This window comes from Pristiophorus japonicus, chromosome 8 (assembly GCF_044704955.1).
Source record: "Pristiophorus japonicus isolate sPriJap1 chromosome 8, sPriJap1.hap1, whole genome shotgun sequence".
NCBI lineage: Eukaryota > Metazoa > Chordata > Chondrichthyes > Pristiophoridae > Pristiophorus > Pristiophorus japonicus.
In genome coordinates, this window is record NC_091984.1 from 240,742,597 (window position 1) to 240,759,487 (window position 16,891).

At 42.4% G+C, this 16,891-nt stretch overlaps 1 protein-coding gene across 3 annotated transcripts in view; it reads right to left on the minus strand.

Annotated features, from left to right (window-relative positions):
• The window catches only part of LOC139269089 (M-phase phosphoprotein 9), an 87,658-nt gene that overhangs the window by 59,272 nt on the left and 11,495 nt on the right, over nt 1–16,891 (minus strand). For all 3 annotated transcript variants that reach the window (XM_070888167.1, XM_070888168.1, XM_070888166.1), the window contains exons 5-14: nt 14,930–15,056; nt 12,324–12,417; nt 7,447–7,559; nt 5,356–5,481; nt 2,895–3,382; nt 2,389–2,547; nt 1,413–1,500; nt 912–1,127; nt 706–753; nt 486–550 (exon numbers count right to left, since the gene is read on the minus strand). In XM_070888167.1, the coding sequence (XP_070744268.1) occupies nt 486–550; nt 706–753; nt 912–1,127; nt 1,413–1,500; nt 2,389–2,547; nt 2,895–3,382; nt 5,356–5,481; nt 7,447–7,559; nt 12,324–12,417; nt 14,930–15,056 (1,524 nt within the window). The remainder of the gene's footprint in view (nt 1–485; nt 551–705; nt 754–911; nt 1,128–1,412; nt 1,501–2,388; nt 2,548–2,894; nt 3,383–5,355; nt 5,482–7,446; nt 7,560–12,323; nt 12,418–14,929; nt 15,057–16,891) is intronic.

A 16,891-nucleotide genomic window follows, 5' to 3' on the forward strand; every position in this document is an offset into this window, starting at 1 on the left:
TTATCGAATGCCTTTTGGAAATCTAAATACACCACATCCATCGGTACACCTCTATCCACCATGCTCATTATATCCTCAAAGAATTCCAGTAAATTTGTTAAACATGATTTCCCCTTCATGAATCCATGTTGCGTCTGCTTGATTGCACTATTCCTATCTAGATGTCCCGCTATTTCTTCCTTAATGATAGCTTCAAGCATTTTCCCCACTACAGATGTTAAACTAACCGGCCTATAGTTACCTGCCTTTTGTCTGCCCCCTTTTTTTTTTTTTTAAACAGAGGCGTTACATTAGCTGCTTTCCAATCCGCTGGTACCTCCCCAGAGTCCAGAGAATTTTGGTAGATTATAACTAATGCATCTGCTATAACTTCCACCATCTCTTTTAATACCCTGGGATGCATTTCATCAGGACCAGGGGACTTGTCTGCCTTGAGTCCCATTAGCCTGTCCAGCACGACCCCCTAGTGATAGTGATCATCTGACCTTTTCAGCTCGGAGATCTGAGAATTTGCATCAAATAGTTTATCTTCTGTAGTGTTCAAAGTCTCCTAGCCAAAAAGGAAAAGCAACAATTACTGACAGTACAAAGAGACTGTCCATATTTATATGTTCCATGTGGGAAAAATTCTCAGGAAATTTATGGCAATAAACAGTAACCTTCAGATTACAGCCTCCCAAACTCTGCAAAAGAATGTGAAATTACCTTTACACGTTCATGCTCTTTTCCTAGTGATTCATATTCTGTAAGCAGCTGCAATGGAAAAGGGAGGTTAGTTTTTACATTTGAACCAAAATTGGTAGACTCCTGTAAAAACGCTGTATAAAAGCAGGAGGAATAGATCAGTACAAATATTGGCTCTGTTACTCTCTCAAGCCAACTTAATTCCTATAAATGAATTCACAACTCACATCCTGTAGTATTTTGTGCTCTTGTTTCATTCTGGCATCTTTATTATCAGAGTGTTTGTAAGCTTTTTCAAAAGCTTCTTCTAGGTCTTTTAGCCTGCTCTTGAGTTTGTTGACCATGTTATCTTTTTCCTTGTTCTCTTTTCGCATTTCATCAAGACGCTGTTGTAAAGCCTGGGCTGCGGTACTAACTGCATCATAGCGTCCAGGCCAGTCAACCTAACCAAAAGTACAAGAGTAATCTTGAACAATTGGGAAATAAAATGATTTAAAATAAATAAACTAGCAAGTTATTATTGGCTTTGTTGTGGATGTTACAAGCTGTTTAAATACTCTACAGGCTCTATTCACTGTACAAGTACTTTCTCAGCTATTATACAGTCTTCAATTAGGACTGAAGGGGTCAGCTTCCTCAAAGTCTCTGGCTACAGTACTTGCTCAAAATTGTGCATAAATTTCCTGCAAGATGTAATGCTGATATCCTGTTCAAAGACTTCTACCCACCAGCTGCACTTCCATTAAGTAGTTCTTGTTTTCTTGGTCTCGAATACGATTGCCAGCTTCAGTTAAAGCTCTTTCTAGTTGTTCACATCTGAAAATTCAAAGTGACGTTAGAACTATTGCAAAGGTTTACACAACGTTATTAACAGTGCTCATTAAAATATTATGCACACAGTATGTATTTTGGGTAATCAAATTTGACACAGTGTCCCTAAACTCATCATCTACTAGAGATGTGGGGAATAACAAAAAATATTTCACAGGTTCCCATTGCTGATCACTGTCCAGTGACGAATGCTGCAAAGCGTACACATGTGGATATCTGGAGAGAACAGGATTGGCTATGATGGCCCTCCTCCCCATGATTGAATAGCCTGGTCTCACTCACTGAATGAAGAATGGCCACTTGGATGAGGTACCAGAGGACTGGCGATGCCCACAGAACTGTACCCTAGTATTAGTCAGCATCTTCAAGAGAGATGGAGAGAAAATTGGAACAAAATATAAACAATAGCCATCTCAAATTGTTAACTGTGTTTGCCACCGCCTCAAAGGTCGTGATCAAGTTTTCATCAATTTATTTCCTCACCAAGTTCACGAAGACTCCAGATTGCGGCAGTGTTTGCCTCAGCTGATATTGAAACCAGATTTTTTTGGGGCCCCATTTTACTGACAGAATCCAAAACCTGTCGGTCCCGTAACACACTATTTGAGTGCACTAGAGCAGATCCAAATTCATTTGTGCTTTTGGAGGCTTTAAATCTCTTATTTCAATGTTGATTATTAAAAGCAAGTTTGGGCTTTATAATTTGCATGTAATACAAGAAATATTTTTCTATGACCTTCAGTTATCACTAATCACGCTAGAAAAATATATATTTTAGTTATATATTTGAACAAAAAAATTAAACACACAAACAGCAAGTGAGGTAAAGGTAATTCAATATATTTGATCACTTTAAATGTATGTAAAAATCACCTTTTTAAAAGATTCTTGTTGTGTTTCTCTGCTTCAAATTTTGCAGAAGTTCCATTTAAGAGTTCCAGTTTTTCCTTAAGGCTGTTGATTTCTGCCTCATAGTAGGCTCTAATGTCGGCCACATGACGTGCATGTTTCTCACGTAGGTTTAGGCGAGCTCTGGAAATAAAATTCCATTAAAAAAAAGAATCTGATTTTAAGTTTAAAGTGCAGAAATAGTTTGGACTGTACAGTATTATCACATTCAGCATTTGAAATATTATCTGTTTACGCAAACAATATCTAGCAAATTTCAAGTTCTACAACAGTGTAATGGGCAACCATGCTGAAGTCCAGATTTAGACCCACCAAAAATAGCTGGCATCATGACATAACACATTAAACTGCTGATACACATCAAAAGATATCTAAAAGCAGTTGGGAGGTCTGAATAGATTCTTAGCAATATAAAATAAAAAGTTTATTAAATTCTGAAGTCTTGACTTAAAGTGTTAAAAGTCACTTACATGGATAACATGATAGGATCTTCAAGAGATGATGCAGATATATTATGGTCCAATGATCCACTTACACTATTTGTAATCCCTGACTGTCCAATACAGGACACAGATGGTGGAGTCAGTGTGGAACTGCTGTCCTCCCCTTGATCATGTGATGTGCTTATATTCCTAGTTTGCTTTACGGTTATAGAATGTTGACCATGCGTAGCAGAGGAGGACCGAGAAGCAGGATGGAGATTCCAGTTCTGCAATGGTGACGAGCTTTGCTGTGGGGAACATCTGGAAGTACTGGTCAAGTTTGGTCCTGGAGAAGTACCTACACGTGAATCTGAATTAGGATCCGTATAGCTGTGTACGGTTACACCCACTATAGAGTCTGGGCTAACTGAAGACCGGGTATCAGATTCGGAAACCGCTACTGGAGTACTGAATTGATAACGGGGAGAAAATGCAGCAGAGGGCTTCATATGAAGAGTGGGATCAAGAGTTAAAACCTTATTTAAGGGAGAAAAAATTGAAAGATTAATTATTAAAGTAAAATCTCATTCTATACCAACACAGGAGTTGCATTTCTAAAAACTAAATTTCAAAATGCCCGATCTAACTCAGACAGGCCAAAGGCTGGCTGGTGTAGAAAATGAATAAATATCACATAGGGGTGCACTTCTGATTTTGGGGCAATTATTGGGACAGAGTAATTATGCATCAGGCTGTGCTGAGAGTGCTTGATATCAACACTGGGTGCCTGAAATGAAAAGTATTCAATTTTATAGCACTAACAACCCCCCCCTGATGAGCAAAAAATAAACCCACTGACTTCTTACTGGTCAGACACCCTTTGTTTAGTGAGCAAACATGGGATTACACATGTGGGTGACAGCCCAGTAACATGACTTCATCACTTCACAACAGCTGTGACTTTTCTCTAAATGACCAGGAGTGCGAACCCCAGCTGATTTTTCACCACCTTAGAATGGGGATGTTGACGTCAACTGTGGGACCCAGAAAGCTGAATAAACAACAAACTCAGCACAGACTAGAAGCTAAACCTGGGACCTTTAGTATATACATTCAGAGCTATATCATAAGGTATAGAATCCACTAAGCCAAATCAGCAAGTTCCAGCATTGGTTTTTTCAAGTTTTAATAACACAAATGTGCCAATTTAAATGGAATTTGATATCTCCACTAAACAACAGTCATAACATATATAAACTTCTGAGATTTAGAGAGTAACTTTACGGAAGATATTTAAAGCTCAGTTCAAGACCTGGTACTAAGATCACCTTTTGTACCCACTTTAACATCGAGTCCATATCTCACCCTCACAGCCAATAAAACCTTCATTCACACCTTCATCACCTCCGGGTTCGACTTCTCAAACTCTCTCCGTGTCAGCCTCCCAGGTTTCTCCCTACTTAAGCTCAAGCTGCTTGGAAAACTCAGCCACTCATATCCTATCCAGTATTATGTACACCTCACCCTGCCCTGGCAACCTCCATTGGCTATACCATCAACATCAAAAGTCTTGTCCTGATCTACAATTCCCCCACCCCCCACAATGGTCTTGCACCACACCAGTTCAGCAGTGTGTCTCATTTTACACCCTCCACGCTTCTGGTTCTGACCTACTATATATCCCATCTCCTTCTGCTCCAGCGTTTTTAATAATCAGCACCTTGCTTTCTGCAATTGTGTTCCTAAACCCATCCACCTTGCTACACTTACCACCTTTAAAGCCACAAAACCTAGTTCTACAAATATACCTCAGCTCTTGTAACTCATGCTCATTAATCATTCAGCATACCACCACCACCTCCAACCCCTGCCCACTCTTCCATGGAGCGCTTTTGGATGTGTTGCTATGTTGAAGAAACTATAGCAGGTCGGGGCCTTCAAATGAGCATACCACTTCAAGGTACAGCGCATGCTGGAGAGCGACGGCTGTGAAGAGGCGACTGGATTGGATGTCACCATAATCCAGATCGCTGATTGGTGCTAAAGCAGGTACAACAGGAGCAGCAAGGTTGGGGCGCAGGAGCGGCAAGTGATCGTGGAGCGACGTGATCGGGGCCCAGTTGAGATGTGAGTTCAGGGCCCAGCAGAGGAGAGGGCCCAGGGGCAGCAGGGGCCAACCCACATTGCAATATGTGCGCGCACTAGGTCCGCACAGCAGAGCTGGTCTCCGGTCGTCTTGGTTAACCTTTGCCACTGGACCAAGACCTAGCTCTGTCAAGCCCGTGTGGTGGCTGGTGTGCAACAGCCACCCCATGTTAAAAAAATCCACGCACAGGCATTTTCCGCCCTTCAACATGTAGTTTGGGATCTGGAATATTAGGTCCGTCATTGAAACATCTGTGAACACATCCCTTTTTGGCATGGAAGTCATCCTCGATACGAGGGACCGCCTTTGATGATGATGATGGCGACAAGTGCAAATTGCTGTTGTTGCCTGGAATAGTCTTACCTGTGGGGGAGTCTGATGAAGTGGAGGAGAGCCCAATTCCCAGCCATGTAGGCTCTTTTTGTCCTTCTGCTTCATACAATAAATCTCCTTCAGTGAAGGGGCCTGCCATTGGGAATCTGTCGGAAGCTAAATATAAAAGTGATTTTTTTTCCACAATTGTGACATAGTCCAGCTCTGCCAGCTTGTTAGAATAATTTAGGATGATTTAAATGGTCAATCTATCCCAGCATCCTTTTGCGTAGGTTTTTAGTGTTATAGAAATAGTGGGGGAAAGGGAAAATCTTAATCTTGTCTCGATGTATGAACAGACAGTTTGGAAACACAAGGGCAGTGAATGATAAACACCCAGGTTAAGAAAAGACTCATACCCCAATATGAGACTAGGTGCCAAGACAGCAAATATCACAGTAAAAGGTAAATATTTGGCCTACGCACTTACAGTATAAAAAAACAAAGCTTGTAGAACAAAGGCAAAGCTGAAAAGATTAGAAGCCAGGCAGTGTTTCCTGGCCGTGTGGCCGCGCACTGCTCCAGGGAACCCGCGCAGCCAGCATGCTGGCAATTCAATGTAAAAACCGCGCATGCACGATATTTTGAATAGCCCACGCAGCCCCTTAAAGGGGCCGCGCAAGGCCAAAAAAAATTACAGGGAACATAGAAGCTGAGTAAACATCCAAAAATGTGGCCTCAGCTAAACGTGTAACTGCATATTACGTAGACACAGGCAAAGTTTGTATTATAGCATAAGAATAGAACCTGTTTCACTCCCCAAGGAATAGCATTCTCAGGGTGGTCAAAAGCTATGCAGCCACGTGGATGGACTGGAAGTTTGCAGCAGGTTGCTCCAAGCCTTGGAAACATGGGATGTGTGGTTCTCTTGGGGGTCGGAGCGCTCTCAGGGTCAGTCGGAAGCCCAAAGTCACATCGGCAGCCTAGACAACCAAGGGTGGTCACTCTGGGCCTGGGAACCAGGTTGTATTATTTGTCATCTTGTCATTTAATATAACACTGTTACACAAAATCTAATACTGTTGTTAGTCAATGTAATACAGCTTTAAAGCTCTCGTGCATGAATCGTGAGCGGAGTTATTGTCGACGGACTAACAACCCTTTGTTGTGATGGAAACCACGGGGAAAATTCTCCAACACAACTAATTTATGAATTTTACCTTGCCAATTATCTTCTATCCCCACTAGCTGACTGATTCCCACTTGTGTGCTCTCTATGATGGGGAATTTGCATGTTAAGCCAGTAACACTGCATGATTTCTATTAATCATAGAATGGTTCAGGAGGCACCACCCCAATTTTGAAAAAACAAATAATCTAAGCCAAAAGTTTTGATAGTTGCATCATCACACTCACCCCTGTTACATTCAGTCATCAGGATTTATCAGATGCAGAAAATAATTATATTCTGCCGCATCTGACTTATCATCAAGACAGCAGCAATCAGGATGGAGTTAAAAACTGTTTTCTTTACTTTGCACCCGATCCTGTTTCAACACTCAATTTGTTATTGATTCTCATTTCCACTGTCCTTCCCAATTAATCTCCACCTACACGATAGATCATAAGAACATAAGAAATAGGAGTAGGCCACACAGCCCCTCGAGCCTGCTCTGCCATTTAATACAATCATGGCTGATCCGATCATGGACTCAGGTTCACTTCCCTGCCTGCTCCCCATAACCCATTATTCCTTTATCGGTTAAGAAGATCCTATACCCACTCTTTGCTTTTCAATTCCACCTCAGTATATTCACACTTCTGTTTATGTTCAAGGAGGAAAAGAAAAATTAAAGCATGAAAGTATGGCAAAATTAGTTATTTAAAATATCATAGAAGGCAAAGAATGCCAGGAGATCTGGATCGATCCAACGCATTCCCACAGCAAAATATATAAGGGTTTCATAAAATATGAATGAATTCACTGAGAATTCAAGGCATACAAGAAGAAACAATTGTAAAGAAAACAACTTATTTGGGAGAATTAGTAGTCTTTACAATGTTCTGCTTTTCCCGAGGTACACAGGCCTCCTTCTATACCTGAACAACATTTGACTGATTAATAAAAACTTTCCAACATACCTGGCATCTGTTGGCAGCTTTGGAGGGAGAGAATATGTCAGCAAGGTCAGCCTCCTTGTTCTTGGGTAAAGAGTGGTACAGCTCCCCTTCATCCAGCCTCCAATAAGATAGTCCTAAAATACAAGCAGAAGAAACTAAACATAAACCCAGGGGTAATGAGGTTCCAACATTAACTAATTCAAATGTGTAAAGCTAGTCTTTCGCCTCCTCAGTGGTGCAGCCAGCAGCTTCTCTTGTCTGCTGCTCTGTAATCAGCCAGCAGGAGGCTCTGTAATGAAGCTCAAGCTTTCCCCAAATTCTTATGAGTGAAGCATTCAGCTTGAGGGAGTTTCTGTCCAGTGATCCCAACACCCATAACATTTCAATTAGCAGCCACTGTTTATGACAAAATAAGATTTCGAGGCTGGCAGAGAGCAATCGTGTTACTTTGGTTTAATTTTAGCTCACAAGCTGATCAATTCAGTAATAAGCATACAAATAATTGATTACTAAATATTCAACACATTTCACAAAACGCACATTAAAATATAGACCTTTAAAAGGTCAAACACCTAATAATATCTGATAAGAGCCATAGCTTAATTTGTGCCAATAATAAATGTATTCATAATGGTTGCAGAAGATGTTTGCACACTGCTAAACAATATACATAATTTATCTATATTCTGCCATTGCCAGCCCAGGATCCCATGTTTTTTTAACTGCTTTCTCAACCTGCCTTGCCACTTTCAACGATTTATGCACACCCAGGTTTCTTGGTTTATGCACCCGCTTTAGGATTGAACCCTTTAATTTACATTGCCTCTCCTTGTTCTTCCTACTAAAATGTATTACTTCCTCCAGTCTGAAAAACAACTACTCTCTGTTTCCTGTCACTGAGACAATTTTGTATCAATGCTGCCACTGTCCCTTTTATTCTATGGGCTTCAACTTTGCTGGCAAGCCTATTATGTGGCACTTTATCAAACGTCTTTTGGAAGTCCATATACACTATGTCAACCGCATTGCTCTCATCAACCCTCTCTGTTAGAATAGCCAATAAATTGAAATGTTGAAGTTGAGGAGAGGGGGCAAAGTGAAGAGAACCATTCTTACTCCATCCGGATTGCTGTTGTAACATTAATGTCAAGTCAGATGTAGCAGATAATATAATTATTTTTTGTATCGGATAAATCCTGATGACTGGCTGGACCAGGGCAATTGTGGTGATGCAACTCACAAACTTTTGGCTTGGATCATTTATTTTTTCAAAAGTTGAGTGATTTGATCAAAAAAGTCGAGTGATTTGATCAAAAAAGTCACGGATTATTATACATCATTTAGTGTTGATATAACAATTGGAGTGGATGCAATTGAACAGGTGGAGAAGTTTGTATATGTTGATGGGTTCGTGTCAGAAAATGGGAGTTGTGGCATCAAAAGAAGAATTGGACTGGGTTCTGTTTAAGCAAGTTATGGAAGGCTAAAAATATTTCAGTAAAAATAAAGGCAAGAGTTTATAAAGTGATGGTTATCCCGATATACCGATCAAACTGCTGGAACATGAAAAAAGTTGACGAGTAAAAGCTTATAACAGAAAAGATGAGTTGGTTGAGAGGAATACTGGGAGTATCCAGGATGCAAAGAATCAGGAATTATATAATAAGAACATGGCTTGAGCAAGAAACAATGGTTATACAGAAGATCCAAGTAGACAACTGCGATGGTTTGTGCATGTTTCAAGAATGGAAACAGCTAGAACACTTTTCATGACCTTGCACACAGAGGTACATAAAACAAGAAGTCGAGGAAGACAAAGGAAGCACTTGATAGACATTGTCACAGATGACTGATGACCAGACTAGTTCAGAACAGACAGTGGAGTGAATTTATTCAGCCCCATCATTGCTACTGAACTGACAGATGGGAATTCGGTAGAAGTAGTAGTATAGATCACTTAGCCAACATTGGTAGTGAATAAGCTTCTACAGGTGATAATACAGGATAAAATGAATATTCGCTTGGAAAATTGTGTGTCAATTAAGGACAACCAGCACGAATTTGTGAAAGACAAGTTGCATTTGACAAATTTAATAAAGTTCTTTGAGGAAATAACAGTGTATTGATAAAGGAAATGCAGTGGATATTGTGTTTATTGATTTTCAAAAGGTGTTTGAAAAGGTGCTGCATCGGAGGTTCATTAATAAAAATTAAGTCACACGGTAGTCATCATCATAGGCAGTCCCTCAGAATCGAGGGAGACTTGCTTCCGCTCTAAAAGTGAGTCCTCAGGTAGCTGTACAGTCCAATGCGGGAATTACAGTCTCGGTCACAGGTAGGGCTGACCATGGTTGAAGGAAAGGGTGGGTGGGGAGCCTGGTTTGCCTCACGCTCCTACCGCTGACTGCACTTGATTTCCGCACGCTCTTGACAACGAGACTCGAGGTGCTCAGTGCCCTCCCGGATGCTCTTCCTCCACGATGGGCGGTCTTGGGCCAGGGATTCCCAGTTGCAGGTGGGGATATTGCACTTTATCAAGGAGGCTTTGAGGGTGTCCTTGAAACGTTTCCCTCGGCCCACCTGAGGCTCGCTTGCCATGCTGGAGTTCCGAGTAGAGCACTTGCTTAGGTATTGATAAAGGAAATGCAGTGGATGTTGTGCATATTGATTTATGAAAAGGTGTTCGAAAAAGTGCGGCATAGGAGGTTCATTAATAAAAATTAAGTCACATGGTAGTCTCGTGTTGGGCATGCAGACGATGTGGCCCGCTCAACAGAGCTGGTTGAGCGTGGTCAGTGCTTCAATGCTGGGGTTGTTGGCCTGAGCAAGAACACTGATGTTGGTGCGTCTATCCTCCCAGTGGATTTGCAGCAACTCGCGGAGGCAGCACTGGTGGTACTTTTCCAGCACTTTATACAGCAGACATCTCATAGTCCACATCTCTGAGCCATATAGGAGGGCGGGTATCACCACTGCACTGTAGACAATGAACTTGGTGCGGATTTGAGGTACTGGTCTTCAAACACTCTCTTACTCAGGTGACCGAAGGCTGCGCTGGCACACTGGAGGCTAGTCATCGATGTCTGCCCTTGCTGATAGTAGGCTCCCGAGGTATGGAAAATGATCCACATTGTCCAAGGCTATGCCGCGGATTTTGATGATCCAGGGGCAGTGCACTGTGGCAGGGTCAGGTTGGTGGAGGACCTTTGTCTTACAGATGTTTAGTGTAAGACCTATGCTTTCGTACGCCTCGATGAAGGTGTTGATGATGGCTTGGAGTTCGGCCTCTGAGTGTGCGCAGATGCACGCGTCGTCTGTGTACTGTAGTTTGATGACAGAGGATATGACGACCTTGAATCTAGCCTGGAGGCGGCGAAGGTTGAACAGGTTCCCACTGGTTCTATAGTTTAAATCCACTCCAGCGGGGAGCTTGTTGAGAGTGAGATGAAGCATTGCAGCAAGGAAGATCGAGAAGAGCATTGGTAGTAAAACATAGAAAATAGGTGCAGGAGCAGGCCATTCAGCCCTTCGAGCCTGCACCACCATTCAATATGATCATGGCTGAGCATGCAACTTTAGTACCCCTTTCCTGCTTTCTCTCCATCTCCCTTTAGCCATAAGGGCCACATCTAACTCCCTTTTGAATATATCTAACGAACTGGCCTCAACAACTTTCTGTGGTAAAGGGAATATAGCAACATAAACCAAGTTGGAAGACAGAAAACAGAAGTAGTGGTTAATAAATGTTTGTTGGATTGGAGGGATGTAAACAGCCGTGTCTCCAGGGGTCAGTGTTGTGATCAATGCACTTCTCAATCTGAATGATCTGGACTTGGACATCAGAGGAGGCACAACAAACAAAACAATAAATCAGAAGCGTGGTTAACTGTGAAGAGAGCTGTATGCGACTTCAGAAAGACAATAAACGGATTAGTGGACTGGGCAGATAGATGTCAGATAGAATTCAATACAGAGAAATATATGAGGCAATACATTTTGGGAGGTAAATAATAACATAAAACTTTAAATGAAGTAGAAGTGCAGATAGATTTAAAGGGTTAGGAACCCAAATCTTTAAAAGTGAGCGGACAAGCTGATGAATCACATAGGTTTTATCGACAGGGACAAGAAGTATAAAAGCAAAGAGGTAATGTTCAACCTATACAAATTATTGGTTAGGCTAGTTAGAATATTGTATCAAATTTTGGGTGCTTCATTGTCAGAAGGATGTGAAAGCTGTGGGGAGGTTACTATAATAACCAAGGGTATCAGAGACCAGAAAGACAGGGCTTCTTTTTAATACAGCAGACAAGATTAAGAGGATCTGATAGAAGTGTTCAAAATTATGAACAGTTTGATACGGTAAGTTGGGAATGAGTCAGTTACTAGAAAGCATAAATAGAACAAAGGAAGATATTGAATGTCTTGTGCACCACTGGCGATTGTAAATTGCTTTCCAATACATGCACAAATATTGTATTCCGATGTAAAGATTTTAATTCTCTAGTAGAAAAGGCAATCTTAATAATAAAAAAATGAAGCTCAATATAATGGTGTAGTTGTGTGGTGTGTTGAACACCAACTTGTACCGTTCTGGAGTCATCACAGGTCTGATCCCACATTATGTTTAATTCCCCTCTGAGCTATACCAGGCAGAGACAGAAAGGTGCAGCAGTACCCCAAACAGAGCTCATGGAAAAACAGATATGCATTCTGTCTGGGCAATACCTTGATCTCCAAACATCCAGTAAAAGGAAGCACTGCAAAGGACTGCAAACATCCTGTTTGCATCGTGGATGTGATTCTAGGCAGGCTAATATAGAAAGCTACAACGTCAAATTACAAAATAATCCAGAAATTAAACTCAAAGGGTCAAAGTAGCTAAAGTTTGTATCTACCTGAAACATTGGATACCAAAGAATTTGGACTGCTAGAAGGTCTGCTGAGGTAGAAGGAGCAGTTGGAAGATGAGCCTGCAGATAGCAAATGAACCTGAAATTCAGAAAAGTAACTTGTGAAAAAGTCTGTTCTACACAAAAATATTTGCATAAAGTAATTTAAAATTATCTAATACTATTTTTTTTTCAAATTATTTCTCAGACTGTGGGTTATGCTGGCAAGGCTGCCTTTATTGCTCATCCATACTTGCCCAAAGGTGGTGGTGGTGGGCCTTCTTAAACCCCTTGTGATGGTATTAGGAGGGAATTGACAAGTTTGATGACATTTTGAATTGAGTATTTGAATTAAACTATACAATGTGTAGTAGAGCAGGGCTTTTTAAAAATTTGCATCAAGAAAAGGAACTTGTCAAAAAGTTGATTAAAATTTGTTTGAAAAAGAAACAAACCTGCTTCATTTACATGGAGCCAACAATTCCTGGAAACTAGCTGTTAAATGTAGAGCTTTTGGTTGATTTGTGTTTACATTGACAAATCTCATCAACACTCATCATCATAGGCCGTCCCTGGAAATCGAAGAAGACTTGCTTCCACTCTAAAAGTGAGTTCTCAGGTGACTGTATAGTCCAATACGGGAATTACAGTCCGTCACAGGTGGGACAGACAGTCGTTGAAGGAAAGGGTGGGTGGAGAGTCTGGTTTGCCGCATGCAACTTCCGCTGTCTGCGCTTGGTTTCTGCATGCTCTCGGCGATGAGACTTGAGGTGCTCAGCACCCTCCCAGATGCACTTCCTCCACTTAGCGTGGTCTTTGGCCAGGGATTCCCAGGTGTTGGTGGGGATGTTGCACTTTATCAAGGAGGCTTTGAGGATGCCCTTGAAACATTGCCTCTGCCCACCTGGGGCTCACTTGCCGTGTAGGAGTTCCGAGTAGAGCGCTTGTTTTGGGAGTCTCGTATCGGGCATGCAGACGATGTGGCCCGTCCATCAGGCTGATCAAGCGTGGTCAGTGCTTTGATGCTGAGGTTGTTGGCCTGAGCGAGAATATGAACGTTGGTGCACCTATCCTGCCAATGGATTTTCAGGATCTTGCGGAGACAGCGTTGGTGGTACTTCTCCAGTGCTTTAATGTGCCTGCTGTATATAGTCCATGTCTCTGAAGCATATAGGAGGGCAGGTATCACTACTGCTCTGCAGAACATGAGCTTAGTGCCGGTTTTACGGTTCTGGTCTTCAAACACTTTCTTCCTCAGGCGACCAAAGGCTGCGCTGGCACACTGAAGGCGGTGTTGGACCTTGTCATCGACGTCTGCCCTTGTTGACAGTCGGCTCCCGAGGTATGGAAAATGGTCCCTGTTGTCCAAGTCCTCATCGTGGATTTTGATAATCGGGAGGGGGGGGGGGGGGGACAGGCGGTACTGTGTAGCAGGGGCAAGTTGGTGGAGGACCTTTGTTTTACGGAAGGCCCATGCTCTCGTACGCTACAGTGAACGAGTTGACGATGGATTGGAGTTCGGCCTCCGAGTGTGCGCAAAAGCAAGCGTCATCTGAATACTATAATTCAATGACAGAGGATGGAATGACCTTGGATCTGGTCTGGAGGTGACGGAGGTTGAACAGTTTCCCGTTTGTTCCATAGATTAGCTCCACTCCAGCAGGGAGTTTACTGACAGTGAGGTGGAGCATTGCAGCAAGGAAGATTGAGAAGAGCATTGGTGCAATGACACAGCCTTGCTTTACCCCAATCTGTACATGAATTGGGTCTGTGGTGGATCCATTGGTCAGGATCACGGCTTGCATTTCATCGTGAAGCAGGCGGAGGATGATGACAAATTTTTGAGGACCATCGAATTTAAGAGGACACTCCATAATCACTCACGGTTGACAGTGTCGAAGGTCTTTGTGAGGTCAAAGAAGATCATGTACAGAGGTTGGTGTTGTTCTTTGCATTTCTCTTGAATTTGTCGCATGGTGAAGATCATGTCCATTGTGCCCCTTAGTGGGCATTGCGACTCTGGGAGGAGCTCTTCAGCCACAGGGAGAAAGCGGTTGAGGAGGATTCTTATGATAACTTTCCTTGTGGTAGACAACAGGGACACTCCTCTGTAATTACCGCAATCGGACTTATGCCCTTTCTTGAAGACGGTCACTATTACGGCGTGTCTGAGATCCCCTGGCATGCTTTCCTCCTTCTAAATAAGAGACATGAGTTCATGTATTCGCGCCAATAGTGCTTCGGTGGATTACAACCCTGCAGAATACGTCACCGAATCAAAGTGATACTGACTCAGTGATGGTACTCCATGGTTAATCAGCTCACTCTCCGAGCTGAAGGTGAGAACAGCAGCAAGAGGAAACAATTAAGATTTAATCAGTAAAATGTTGTTAAAAAAAATAGGATTTGGTCTATTGTAGCTCAAATCTGTAGGAAACTATGAAACATCAATATTAACAGCATAAAATTATAATGGCCGAACATCAAAAATCTTCAGAAGCAGTCCTCTGCTTCGAAGATGTATAATAACAACTGCAGACTTCATGAATACTTAGAGAAAACTTGTGGAAGAGAAATTTTAATTGTAGCTCAAATAATGTCTGAGCACTTACATCCTCTGGTGTTTCAATCTCCTGTGGCTGCCCAGATCCTTGTGGCTGCATTCGCTCCAATACCTCTCCCGTTACAAATTTTGACTTCTGATTCTTTTGTTTAACTTTTTGTACCCATGACGTCAAACTTAAAAAAAAAGAAAATTAATTTAATTCCACCAGACATGCCCATGTAAACTAAGTTAGGCTGTTCATAAAACTGCGACCCTGTTTTTTCTACTCTAGGAAACATTGGGCTGGATTCTACTCTGCAATCCCATCCAGAATCAGGGAGGATCACAGCAGAGAATAAGGGAAAGTTCGGCCTGCTGCTGCCTCACTGCCTGAACTACATACGCCCAGACTGCTGGCAGGATTACTGCTGGCCTTTCATTCCCCGCCTTTAAATAGCGGTGGGGGCAGGGCCCAGGTGCCCAGTGAATTTCCCTTCCATCCACCGTTTTCTGGGACCACCATGGAGGAGGTGTTGGAAGCCCTGGAAAGCAACAGTAACAGCTGCAACATTCCACTATGGAGAGGGCCATGCATCAGCCTCTTGTCTCTCCATTCTGCCTCCAGCACTGAACATCTGAATGTTCATGGCCTTCAGTGGGACTGCTACTTCAATCCTTGGGCTTTTTTCGCCCCTTTAATAGTGCTCTCTGCTCTTCTGGTGCTATAGTGGCAGTCTTGCTGCAGCACCACCAGGATTTTACAACTGGACAATGGCAGCGGAAATCCCATTGGAAGCCGACCATGCATATCTGATGAACCCCGATCCAGGGAAATAGTCAGGGTTCCAGCAGTGTTGGTGGGGCAGTTGGATGTCCCACCACTGCTGGGAGGAGAATCATGAATTTTAATTCAAGGCAAAACAGGTGCACAGCTCCCATCTGAACATTCCTGTGCAGATGTTCCATCAGGGGACTGTTTATAATCAGAGTATTGTGTTTTCAAGCACCAAAAAGAGCTGATCCACTGCATCTAATCCTCTTCTCCCTTTGGGAAATAGAAATAAAACTGTGCAGTGTGGGCATTAATCCAAGTAATCAGACATTTCACGATCCAATGTGGTTTCAGCTCACAAGTGTCTGGAACAACCTTTCTCGCACACAAAGCAGGACATGTACATCAGACTACAACTCTCGAATCATTTTAGTTACAATAATGTGTCTTTTTGAAGTTGGAAATGTTCATTAGACAATGGCTCTGTTTCAGTGAAAATCCAAAATCAGTGACACAACGTCCCAATCCATTAAAGATAAATACAGAGCAGGGGGAACCTGTTGGTGAGGCTTCTGTATAGAAAGAGCAAATATAGCACACATTCTGATCATCAGCTGTAGGCTTGCAAGGAAGGGCGGCTGATGTACATCCATGGACTGGTGTATCAGTGGACCTCCATTTAGAGTTTGCAGCTGCATGTAATCAGAGCAGCAAAAACCTCAGTTGGGAACTCAGATATCAGAATAGATTCTATCTCTTCTCTCGGAATATCAGATCTTGGAGTGTGCTGACAACTGCTACAGCCAAAGACCAAACATTGACAGAATAAATGGCTGAAGCAAAATAAGATTTTAAAAGATAAACATGCCCCAGATTACTGCACAAATGTGTAATATGTGGCTTGTAGTGTCCATATGTTTTTCTCCACCCCACACTCACCATCATTTTTTCTCTTCTTGCCTGTTAAGTCATGGTAAATATTTTCACAGGTACCAGCAACTTGCCAGCAGTGATTCTTCAAGTCAGCCTAGATATTGATTGTTAGCAAGCTGGTTGACAGTTTGGGAAGAGGGGTGAGGTGGGGGAAAAGAGAATCTCAGCTTAACCCACTCCTATCCACTAGCAGTCAGCAGGGCATCTAGATAACAATCAGGAGAGAATAGCCTGGCTGATTATCCCATTCCCTAACTTAGAGACACAGACAGTTAGTCCAATGAGAGTCTGTCTGCGATCACCTCACTCAATACAAACCATACA